Genomic DNA, 12,959 nt, shown 5'->3' with positions numbered 1-12,959 from the left:
CGTTTCCTCGTATTATTACTCCGTTCCGACAAATTGTTACAATTTTATACGCTTCGGAGAGATACCACTTTCCAAGTATTCGCGCTACTTACGTGAATTCACGTAATTTTCAATCGAGATTGTTTCCAACGAGAAAAAAAATCGTTCCAAGAAGTAAGAGAAATTTTTGCATAATGCGCGCTTTCAATCGAGAAATGCGCGCGAATCGAAATTCGTGTTCTCACGGTTCTGGGAAAATTCTGTCCCGTGTAATATGTTTCTTACTTACTCCGGATCAGTGGATAACGAATAAACGGATCGAAAAGCGGATCTCGTACATGTTCGCACCTCGAACGGATCTTATTTTTGCCCGTAACCGTTCTCGGACAATATCGATCGTTTGTTTGAACAGTGGTAACCTCACGTGTTTATTCTCACGAGATTGCACGTATAAAATACGCGATTTCGATAGTGCTTTTCTTGGCAACGCGGAATATTTCTTTCCCGCGCGCGCGCGTGTCCGTGACATTATGATAAGCAGATGGAAACCATTTCTTGGAATTGTTTTTATCTTTGCTCGCGCGATCACTAGGAATTAAATTTCGACAAATATTGGATATACATATTTCCAAAACGCTTCTCTCTCGAAAAAAATTTCTCCGTTTTTTCCGAAAAAAACGATCCCAAATACAATCGCGATATTTTCCAAACTTTTGTTCGAAGGGAAGGGGATGGGAATAATTGGACGGAATTGGCCACGTGCAGGTCGGTGGACAAACTGGTCGATTCTGTAACGGCGCGCAAAGTGCAGCAGGTGTCCGCCGCTGCAATCACGGCAAATGCGCATTCCTGCGAGCCAATTTACTAGCTTTCTCGAACTCGCCACTCGGTCGTGCTCGTAACAGGGATCATTTGCATACTGCGGCAATGCTGCCCCGCGGAGACGAGCCGGCGGCGGCCACAATGAGACCGTTTGGATCGCTCTCACGTACCACCGCTACGTCCTTTCCTTCGAATTTCGATATCGCGCGAAAAACGCGCGACCAGCATGCGAATCCACCGCGTGAAAAATCCTCGACCTCTCTCCTCTTTTCTCTCTTCTTCTTCTTCTTCTTCTTCTTTTCTTCTCTCTTCCACCCAACCCTCCCCTTCTTCTTCTCGCGCCTCCTCGTTCCCAACCGTCGAGAATGCGCTTCCCGCTTTATCTATGCCGCGCGTGCGGACCGCGAGACGATCGGAAAAGATTCCATTCTTCGAAAACGAATCTCGGGAATAAGTAGAGACGGAAGATATTATTTCGTGTGGTTCGAGACGATTAAGTAAAGAAAAGTTGAAAGTCTTGTTGAAGCTTCGTTTAACTTTTCGACGATCGAAGCGTTTTGCTGGGATGGAGAATGGATGATACTCGAGTTTTTCCTTTTCTTTCGAAAGGATTAAAAATCGAGATCGAATAATCGTGACGGAATTAATTACGATGTTCGGTAAAGTAAAATTGTATCTTCGTTTCTTTTTTTTTTTTTTTTTTTTTTGCTTTATAATCGATGATACGACACTCGTGCGGTAACTTTTAATCGAGTGCAGCAGCGACGCTTTTTGCTATTCAGCTATTTCTATTTAAATGAAGGTCAAACAGGTAATTTGTACAAGGCGTGTGAACTATGATAATGCGATAGCCTACTCAACCGAGCCAATAATGCGATACGGAAAAGCAAGTAACGCGAAGAGTTCGCATTGAATGCAAATTGTCGTGAATTATGACACACGTTCGTGGAAATTTCTTTTCGAACAAGTTGTAACAAAATTATATTATAACTCGTTCCTTAATTAGATCGCCAGCATTTACATTTGACGCACAATTGTTCTCTCGATCGTTCCGTTCGAAAATTAACCGATAATAAATTTCTCTCGAATAATGAATTTCGACACGATTTATAATCTTTTCTCTCAAAAGTTCGTTTTGCGAAAAGAGAAGGGATCGAGGCGAAATTTTCTCGAGAAAAATCTCGAGTCGCTTAATTTCTACTTGATATCCAGCCTCGACTGCGCAACTGGAAACCGTGTTTTCTACGATTTTTCTTACAGTAACATCGATCGCGATCCGTCACGCGAATGTCTCAATTCAGAAGTGTGTAGCGGAGGATGAAAAATACGAGCCACAGGTATCGAGTACACACCGTACTATTTATAGGTATCTACGATCGCAACTGTTTCTCTGTTTCAACCAATACAAACGTTAAATAAATCATTGGCCGGAATGATGCCTCGTTTGTAACGTAAACTTGTCTAATAACAGTCTGATGAATTGCTTCGTAAAGAAGAAAAAAAAAAAAAAAAAAGAAAAGAAAAACGCATAGATGTTTATCCATCCGATGAGAATTGCCGCCTGACCAGTTTATTAATCATTGTTGTTTTATTATCGCATTGTCTCGCATCGCGGATGCTTATTCCCACGTAAACCAGAAGAATATAATTCCTCGTAATAAATTCAACAATAATTCGATACAATAATGTACACTTTCAATAAAATTTCTTTAAATGTCGATCGTATCGTTCGAAAATTCTCACTAAAAAAAAAAACCAAATTTAACAATAATTCGATGCAATAGCGTACACTTGTTCTAAAATAAAATTTCTTTAAATGTCGTATCGCGTATCGTTCGAAAATTTTCGTTCGCTAAAAAAAAAAACCAGAAGAAAATAATTCCTCGTAATAAATTCAACAATAATTCGATACAATAATGTACACTTTCAATAAAATTTCTTTAAATGTCGATCGTATCGTTCAAAAATTCTCACTAAAAAAAAAACCAAATTTAACAATAATTCGATGCAATAATGTACACCTGTTCTAAAATAAAATTTCTTTAAATATTGTATCGCGTATCGTTCAAAAATTTTCGTTCGCTAAAAAAAAAAAAAAAAAGAATCTCCAGATTTTTCGTTTTCCTATGGAAAAAAAATGCGAGCGGATAAGAGCGGGAATTTACACGATTCTAAATTAACGGGCCTAAATTAAATACCGATATAATAACGGCGCGGTGTTATTCGCCGTTCAAGGTGCAAATTTCCCGGTTTGAAAATACGATCCCATACTTTCACGTTGGCCTCCCCGTTCCAATGCCTGGATATCGCCTATCGCGCTCCATGGAAATAATATTCTTGACATTAATATGACCAATACGCGGCTGAGCCACGGTATTGCGACAGTTCATGCTAATGCATGTAAAACGCCTCTATTTTTGTCACGCACCGCGCCACTGTTAAAGGGAGAAGTGTAATTATTACCGCATGAATAATTAAATTCCCGATAATTATGATAAACAAGTGTCATAACTTCTTCCAAGTTCCGATTACGTTACGAAATGAAACGTTACGCGTCGTGTCCACCAACGATCCAGAATATATATATATATAAATAACAACCACGCGCCTTTTAACGTTTCAACCATCCCGGGTGAAATATCTCGGAGAGAAGAGATCTGATCTTTCCTTTAATTAATAAGAACGATCGATCGACGTGCAGGGAGAAACGTTGCAACTTAATTGCAGGGCCAACGGTGTTGGGAAATCGAAGTGAACTGTCGCCTGTGCGTATATCGGCCAAGTGAACGGCTGCTCTCCCCTCGATCCGAGAGAGAGAACCAACCGACACAGCTCGAGATTCTTAAATAGTTAATATTCCTGAAGGTTGCCTATTAATAATACCAAGTGGCAGCCCTGCTAAGTAAACACGCAATCGTGCCACACTTGTCGAATCGAATGGGGTAAATGGGGTAATATTCGCCCGATTCTTCTCCGATATTCCACGAATCTCTATCTCGATCAGAAATATCCCCGATACGGGACGAAATAATTCATCTTGCTTTACCCGAGGAATCGTCTCGAAAAACAAGATTGGAGAGAATTGATCGTCGTGAACAACTTTTTTCAGTGCACGAGATGAGACCGGAGGACATCGGGATCCTGGCGTTCAGAGGCGATCCCGACAAGCAACCCTTCATGGTTGGCTACTTCAAGAGTTCCGGCATCAGGGAGTCGAAGGTGCGACAGAAGCGGGATGCCAGGAGAAGAAAGAAGAGCGAGTCATCGAGCCTGGATTATCGGAATAATCCGTACACCGGTAAGTGCGAAAGAGGTAACGGCCGTGATCGATCGAGTGAATTTATTCGTTCGAGGGAGATTCGATTCTCTCGACCCGTGTTTAATCGCGAAGAGAAAGGAGGGAATATATGCAGGATAAGACGCGTGCTTATAATAGGATTAACAATTTTAACCGATTGTTTTGCCCTCATCTGATTTTTGTTTCCATCATTCCAAATTGAACGATCATAGATAAACGATTGGACGCGCTTTGTGCGAACTTCTCCCGCAACTTCTCTAAAATATAATATATTTTTAACCTCTTGGCGCACTTGTCCGAGTTAATTAACTCGTGAGATCTGTGGTATTTTTTTTGATCCTTCTTTCGAATTAATTCGGTTAAACGAAGTTAAGGTACGATTGTCTTTTTTGACGGAAAACGATATTTCTTTTGCGTGTTTTTTTTTTTTTTTCGAAATTTATTAATGCTCTTTTGCATTTTAAGAAGACAGTGAATAAAAAAATTGATGGGAAAACGAGCGCTTTTGAATTTTTAATTGGTGCGTTAAGGGGTTAAAGAGCGTGTGTATACTTCGAATCGTTTCTAAAAGAAAAAAGAAAAAAAAAAAAAAAAAGAAAAACACGTACCCGTTCGAAGCGATTAAAAGAGAGGATTATCATCGTCATGTTGCAATTGTTGTCCAGATCCCGGTACACAGTACAACTCGAGGACCTGCAAAATCCAAACGTTGTACGTCAGCTTCAGGGATCTGAAGTGGCAGGTAAGACGGTGGTTGAATTGAATCGGTGGCTCGGTTGATCGGCGACCGATGAATTATTTATTTTTTCCAGGACTGGATCATAGCACCGGACGGATACGACGCATATTATTGCAGCGGCGAGTGCAATTTCCCTTTGAACGCCCATATGAACGCGACCAATCACGCGATCGTCCAAACGCTGGTGCACCTGGTCAGCCCTGGTAAGGTACCAAAGCCTTGCTGCGCCCCCACCAAGCTCTCGCCGATCTCAGTGCTGTATTTCCTCGACGAAAGCAACGTTATACTGAAGAAGTACAAAAACATGGTCGTCAAGAGCTGCGGTTGCCATTGATCGGCCGGGATTACCGACACCACGAGTGTCCACGAATATCCCAGAACTGAACTGCGAATCGACACCTTGAAATCTTGAATCGGTGCAATCCAATTCGCTTTTCATTTCCTGCCTCTTTTCCTTTCTTTCATTTCGATCGAGTTCGCAATCTCGTTCATTCGGAGCGATAAGATATGGAAAAAAAAAAAAAAAAAAAAAAAAAAAAAAAAAAAAAAGTGGAAATTTAATAATAAATCAATGGTAATGGGATATGATATCGGATCGGTAGCGGGAATCGAAACGAAAGTGGTGGATCGCCGCCGCTTCGGGATCGGCTCGATTTTCGGTTCGATCGAAAGGGAGAGTAATATCGTCCGTCGAGTGTCGGTTTGTTCCATTCGCGAACGACGAACGCCGATCGATGGCCGGTGGTTAACGAGCGCCGCAAGAAAAATCATCGGTCGTCTGGTGCCAAATTCTCGACTAGTAGATAGTGTAATTTTTCTCGAAACGAGTGCTTCCGTACTAACGATCGTTAATAATAATAAAAATAATAATAATAATGATAATGATAATAATAATAATAAAAATAATAATAATAATGATAATAATAATGATGATGATGATGATGATGATGATGATGATGATCATGATAATAATAATATTAATATTAATAATAATATTAATAATATTAATAATAATAATAATAATCATAATCATAATAATAACAATAATAATAATCTCGTCGCTGGCAAAGGTGAATATCCGAATATTTGGGGAAACGATCGATCGATGCGAATACGTGCAATTCCGACACCACAATCTTTATCCGGTTTTAGTGGATATCGTAATTGTAATATACGTACGTAACAATCGGGGTCATTTTTCTTCGATTCACTCCGAATCATTTCTTCCTTTCTTCTTCTTCTTCTTCTTTTTTTTTTTTTTTTTTTTTTTTAAATATCTCATCCAACGTTCGGTCGGATTAATATAATCGTGTAATATGATATTAATTTAATGACTCGAACGGTGACTCGAAGAAAGAAGAAAAAAAGAAAAAAAAAAAAAAAAAACACATAAAATGCACTTGTATCCGCGTTTTCGAAAGTATTTGTGCACCAACATAAACCAACATAAAGAGCAAAAAAGTTATCACTTTTTCTTGTAATTAGACTTATTTATGTTTGTAAGTAATGCGTCTGATCGAGCGAATAAGAACATCCGTGTTTAATAGTCGTACGTGTACGTAGTTGTACTGTTTCACAAGATGGCACGAATCCACCAAGTGAGAGAAGAGATTCTTTGCAAAAAAAAAAAAAAAAAAAAAAAAAAAAAGAAGAAAGAATCGAATCGATTCTCGATTTACTTAGGGGAAATCGAATTCCATCGTACGAAACGTAGTCTACAGAGTAGTCGGGTAATTGTCACCTTGGTATTTTTTTTTTTTTTTCTTTTTAAGCTACGAAGGATGGAGAAGAATTTATATAGCGAATACTGCGTGGTACAAAACTGTATGGTACCAAGTATTATGGTATGATATATCTAGTTTTTACTCGTTATTTATTAGGAAGAGAGAAAAGATTTTTTTTTTTTTTTTTAAAAAGAGATGTTAGAACATTTTATTAATCGTCGTAAAATATTTTAACGCGTTGATTAACCGATAAACCCACAACAGTTTATAATATTAAGTTTTAAAGTAACGAGTCGATTTTATATTTCGTATATTTCCTTTTAATATTTCCTATCCTGTATGTGATAAATTGTAGTATTTATCACGTAAGATATAAAATACGTGTTGTAAAATTGAATGGCTAATGGGATTAAAGGTAATCGAATTCAAATCTAATCAAAACTGTTGTGATAAAAATAATAACGATAATTGCAGACAATCAAGTTCTCAGTCAATTAAATTAATTTAATATCGATTATACGATCGAATCTTTTCCATTGTATAATTATTGTAAAAATAACTTTTTCTCTAGCTTCTTTCCTCGTTCTTTCCTCGGGGAACGTTAATAATTCTCTGTAACCAAAATTTTATTTGCTTATGAAAGGAAAGATTCATCGATCGTGGTCAAATATTTTTTTTTTTTTTTTTTACTTTAAAGTAAAAATAAAAATAATAATTATTGAAAAGAAAAAAAAAATATTTCGATATATAAACGTGTAATGGTATATAATAATAACGTAACGCACGATATAAGCAAATAAAATAATATTGAACAAGAATCCAAGTGAATGATAACGTTATAGAGGATTAAGATGGCGACAGTTACCGAACCACCCTGTATATACTTGCACACCCATGTAACTCAACTTTCTATGTACATGTATGTAGAGTGTAAATGTATTTATATATACGTATATAGAAAGTGGAAGATTCTTTAATTTTGTAATGTCGCGAACTTATCTAACGTGCGAAAGGCAATCAAATTTTTGAATAAAAATATCGCAAATACATATTCTTCAACAGGAGCGAAATATCACGTGCAATGAGAATTTATTAATTAACGTGTCCACTGCCGAACGAATTTTTTTCTTTACCTGTGTGCCAATATACATGTATTGTCGAAATATTTTGAAAAATTTCCTATTTGTTAATACACGCGTATGCACATCGTAAAATCGTCTTAAAAATAATCTAAAATCCCGATTAAAATTTATAAATAAGCGCAGTGAACGTGTTAAATCGAACGAATAGTTTTTTTCCGCCCACTCTTATGTTTTTCTTTTTCTTTTTTTTTATTGTATAAATTTCCATTTTTTACAAGCTCGTAAGAAACATAGGAGAATTGTAGTCATACTTAATCGACACACGCGTGAGATTAAAAGTTTTAAATTATTCCGACGCGAAACTCGATTGTGCTGCCGCCGCTGCTCGAGAAATATGTGTCAGCGTTGTTTAAAAAGCGATTAACCGTGTGAATGGGAATGAAGAAGCATAGTTCATTTTAGCTCGTGGGATGTGTGAATGCCTTTGTGAATGCGATCACAAATCAATCGATGAATATAATAGTCTGTGGTATCATTAACACAATTTTTGTAATGACAATGTAAATATATCGTTGTAAATACGTTCTATAATACATACTATATATATATATATAATATGTACAATGTATTTATGTCAATTTCTTTTTACCATAGATCAAATCATTTATACGGTAACGTTGATCTCATGATCTTAAAATGCAAATGCATTATAGATAGAATCTGTAATTCAGTTTTATTTGTAGTAGTTTACTTCATTCGTAGATAATATATAAAATATAATATTAAAAAGAAATTTCGTATAATCCAAACTGAAGATATTTCGCAATTTTAAGCTCGATGTTTTACTTTTTTAAAGTATTACGAAGTCAATGGCAGGCATACAATTCTTAATTCTGGCCGAGTACTTAAAGATATCGATCGACTCGGACCCTCGACTAACCACCGGAAGTAAAACACTAATCCGACGATTCCTGCTACTATTGCATGATAGTATTCAAGAATCACTCAAGAATTAAAGAACATTTCAAATAAATTAGAAATATAAAATGAAGAAGAAAAAATGGAAAATCGTTCAAATAATTATAAGATAAAACATTCGAGACAAGAAAGAAGAACTTGATTGAAATGAGAGTGAAATTGCACATGCAGTGAAAAATACAAGACAATTTATTTTTCGCTTCAAATTAGAGGTCTATCTTTGTAACGAAATGCGTCGTTATATTTTTTACAATATATTTAAAACTAAGATGTATACATATTAATTCTAAAACATAATTTATGATTTAAAGCGAAAGAAGAAAACAGTAATAGATGCACTATAGAAAAATTGATGTCTTCGATAAAGAAATTGAGAAAGAAAATAAAAAATGAGAAATAATTGAAAAAATATTGAGAAGAATATTGTACATTGTTTCCTGATACCTGTATGCCAATCTAATAATAATGATCCATTAATAATATAGATTTAGACTGGATAAATTTGTGTAATTTTTTGCTTGATATCTTGATTTATAAAGATTACGTATCGAGATCTATCTGAAAAGAATATAATATCTATTATAGAATATCTGTTAAAACGTTTTGTTAATCGATATCGTTGTATAACGATGTAATAAAGTTAATTAGAAATTGACACCATCTTACCAGTCTATGAATATATGAAATAAATATAGACAAGGAAAACAAATAGTGTAAAAAGGATAGATATAGAATAAAAATATTGAAATCAGCGCCATCTGCAGAGTGCCGCAAATAAAACGTAGAAAAAAGCGAGAGAAGGATAGAGTTATGATAAGAATAAACTATTCGCGCCATCTCTTGATTTATTTTACAATCTTGATAAAAATAGTTTGAATTTTAAAACCAGGAGATGGCTCTGATTCTCAATTTTTCATTCTTTTTACTTATTTTTTAATTATTTTATTATTTTCCATTTTTTTTATAAATTTATATATTCTTTTAATTTATTTCTTTCAGTTTTTTTGAATCCAGAAATTGGATCAATTTCCATAATAAACTGAAAAAATTTCACTTTATATATACAACACTATTTTCAAAACGCCATCATTTTTAACACAACTTTAATATGAAAAATAATTGATATGATCGCGATGGAATAATATCGCAACTCACTAACTATATCGAAACCCACATTAAAATGAATACATAAATTTAAAAATAATTAAATGTATAAATTATAAATTAAAAAATAAATCAAGAAATAAATATATAGAAATAAATAAATTTATAAATGATTAAATAAATGATGGGATAAAAAAATATTATTTAAAAAGTTAGATGAATAAATAATAAATAATATAGAACAGCAGTATTAAATATTAATTTCGAATAAATATTATAAAAATAATAATTATAAATATAAAAATAAATGATAAAATTATTCTATTATAAGAAGTTAAAATGTTATAATATCGATCCTTCTCCCAGAAAAGTTCGTTAAGAAATATTCGGTCTCCCGACTTAACTCGTATTTATAGGTTGCGGTGACAACCGAAGTTCGTCGAAGCTATACGTTCCTTGTCGAATATACTTTTTGAATATATTAATCAATTATTTAGTAATTTTGATCATTAAATTGTTAATTTATATTTCTAATAATTTATTATGATTATAAATATAATAATTAATATACATTTTATAAACTAAAATTAGATTTATTGTTTTGTAATATTAATTTTTGATTTATAGATGTGTTAAAATATTTTAAATCATTTTATATGATTTTATAATGATTTATAATGATTTATAATGATTTATATAAGATTTATAATAATCAGTAATTTTTAAATTTTTATTATTTGTTTAATTGAAGCAAAAAATGAATTCTTAACTTAACACGAATTATCGATAACCTCAACAATAATGATTGTTAGAAAATGCATAAAGCAATTCAAAAACATTAATTATTTTTATCATTATAATAATAAATAGATTATTAAATAAACGAAACTAGTAGTAATTTATAAATTTAATAACGGAATACGAATAAAATTGCTTACTGTATATCGAATTATCGGTTATTATCACTCACCACAATTACTTTCCATAGGAAACTAACACTGTACGTTATAATAATCGAAGTCGCTTTCTGATTGGTTAAAACAATTTTAATTATTCGTAAAATCGTTCATGAAATTAAAGTATTGCATGATATATTAAATATACTCTAATTAAATATATATTAAAAGCAAATTATTAATTTATTAATTTAATAATTATTTATTTGATTTACATATTTATATATTTTTTAATTAATTAATTTATTTATTTCTTGTTTTTTTATCGATTATCAATTTATCGATTATTTACCTATTTATTCGTCAATGATTTATTTGTAAACTTTTTTATAGATTTCTTTGTTTTGCTCATTTATATATGTATCAATTTATTTATTTATTTATTCCTTCATTTACTTAGTGATTTATTTATTCATTCATTCATTTATCACATAGCACTTAGATATTTATTTTATGAATTATTTATTTATCCACTTATCTAATAGCCTCATTATTTATTTATTTATCTATTTATGTAATTGTATATATATATGTTCATAAAAGTACAATCAAAATTGAAGTGATATATATATAACTATATTTCAATTATTCGAAATATTGAATATATATTAAGAGTAAATTATTGAAATCAATTTAATATAAAAATTTAAAAAATGATAATAATTAAAATAGTAATTTTATTATTATATTAAATAGTCAATGTAATAATAATAAATAAATTACTAGAAAAATTTGTGAACACATACACATACACACACACACACATATATATAAATGAATAAATAAATATATAAAAATATATAATATAAATTGATACATATTTAAAAGCAAAAAAATCTATAAAAAAGTCACTATTATTTACAAATAAGTCATTAAACAAATGAATAAATAATCGATAAATTAATAATCAATAAAAAAATTAATAAATAAAGTAATAAAAAAATATATAAATCATTATTAAATTATTAAACTAATAATGTAATAATAAATTATTAATTTTATTTAATTTTTTTAATTTAATTAGGATAATTAAATACAATATATTATGCAAAATTTTTACGTGATTTTGATTGTAGAATTAGCTACGACGCTAACCAATCAGAAAATTGTTATTCGAATGGCGCGTGGCGTCAGTCTCCTGTGGAAAGTCGTGATAATAATCATTTTCGAGTACGCAATATAAATAATTCTATTCATATTCTTCTATCGAATTTATAAATTATTATTACTTTATTTAATAATTTATTTATTATTGTAATGATAAAAATAATTAAAGAGTTGTTTTGAGTTTCTTTATTCGTGTTTTGATCTCAGAATTTTATTTATTTAACTGTTGAGGTTACCGATAATTTGTGTTTCGTCGAAATATAAATTCACTTTTTTCATCTAAGTATGATTTTCTTATACACTTATTTTACTATTTTTATATTATTTTGGACAAATTGTCGTTCGAGTCTTTTTAACCATATATTGAAACAAATATATAAAATCGTAAATTTGTCAAATTAGATTATATATATAATATATATTACGTTTCTAAATATATTTTTTTATATTTTTCTTTATTTTTCGTCAAATATGCTTAAAGTTGATGATTTTTTTTTTTTTTATAATATAATCTTTATCCAAGAAATTAGGAATTTGCGTTCTTTACTGATTTATTTAGCTGTTATGATTTTCTAAAATAAAGTTTATATTGATTATTATTTTAATGTCATCGATTAATTTTATACATTTTATACGATTATTTTAAAGTTTATTTTCTTTCATTCAGATTATTATTTGATTATTGATAATAATTTTAAAGACGAGAAAAATTTCAATATGGAGGCCATTGTACTTTTCCAAAGAGAAATTCGATTATTTTTTTTGTATATATTTATTGTTCTTTTCAATTGTTTTTATTTTATTATTTCAGAATATATTTATAATTTTACAATGATTACTATATTCATATTCATACTTTATATTCATTACAAATATTGATATTTTTCTGTTTAAATAATATATAATACAATTTAAAAATATATATTCTATCTTTTTATATTTGAAATTTTTAGTCATTTCTTTCTTTTACCTTCTTTCTTACTAATACAGTTTTATTTTCAGAGGATTTTTATATAATACGGTTGGTAGATTCAGTGTTTGCTCCGTAATAAGTTTTTAATATTTTAAAATTTATTTTATTTCTGATTAAATTTGTTATAGTCGCGAAATTAGAATCAGTGTTTGCTCGTTAATTGTAAATTAAACGCGTCAATAATTTATTTTTTTTTT

The 12,959-nt window shown here is 31.2% G+C and overlaps 1 protein-coding gene across 2 annotated transcripts in view; it reads left to right on the top strand.

Annotated features, from left to right (window-relative positions):
• The window catches only part of gbb (glass bottom boat), a 31,553-nt gene extending 23,281 nt beyond the window's left edge, over window positions 1-8,272 (top strand). The window contains exons 4-6 of one of the 2 annotated variants that reach the window (XM_086911732.1): window positions 3,911-4,099; window positions 4,765-4,841; window positions 4,912-8,272. In XM_086911732.1, the coding sequence (XP_086767858.1) occupies window positions 3,911-4,099; window positions 4,765-4,841; window positions 4,912-5,172 (527 nt within the window). In that variant the 3' untranslated portion in view covers window positions 5,173-8,272. The remainder of the gene's footprint in view (window positions 1-3,910; window positions 4,100-4,764; window positions 4,842-4,911) is intronic. The other variant, XM_086911733.1, reaches the window with a different exon arrangement.
• The last annotated feature ends 4,687 nt before the right edge of the window (window positions 8,273-12,959 follow it).

The sequence above is a fragment of the Apis florea genome, unplaced genomic scaffold (assembly GCF_048593485.1).
Source record: "Apis florea isolate Af1SG1 unplaced genomic scaffold, ASM4859348v1 contig_3367_pilon, whole genome shotgun sequence".
Lineage (NCBI taxonomy): Eukaryota > Metazoa > Arthropoda > Insecta > Hymenoptera > Apidae > Apis > Apis florea.
Note: the sequence above shows the minus strand (reverse complement) of the source record. Positions and strands in the feature narration are given on the sequence as shown.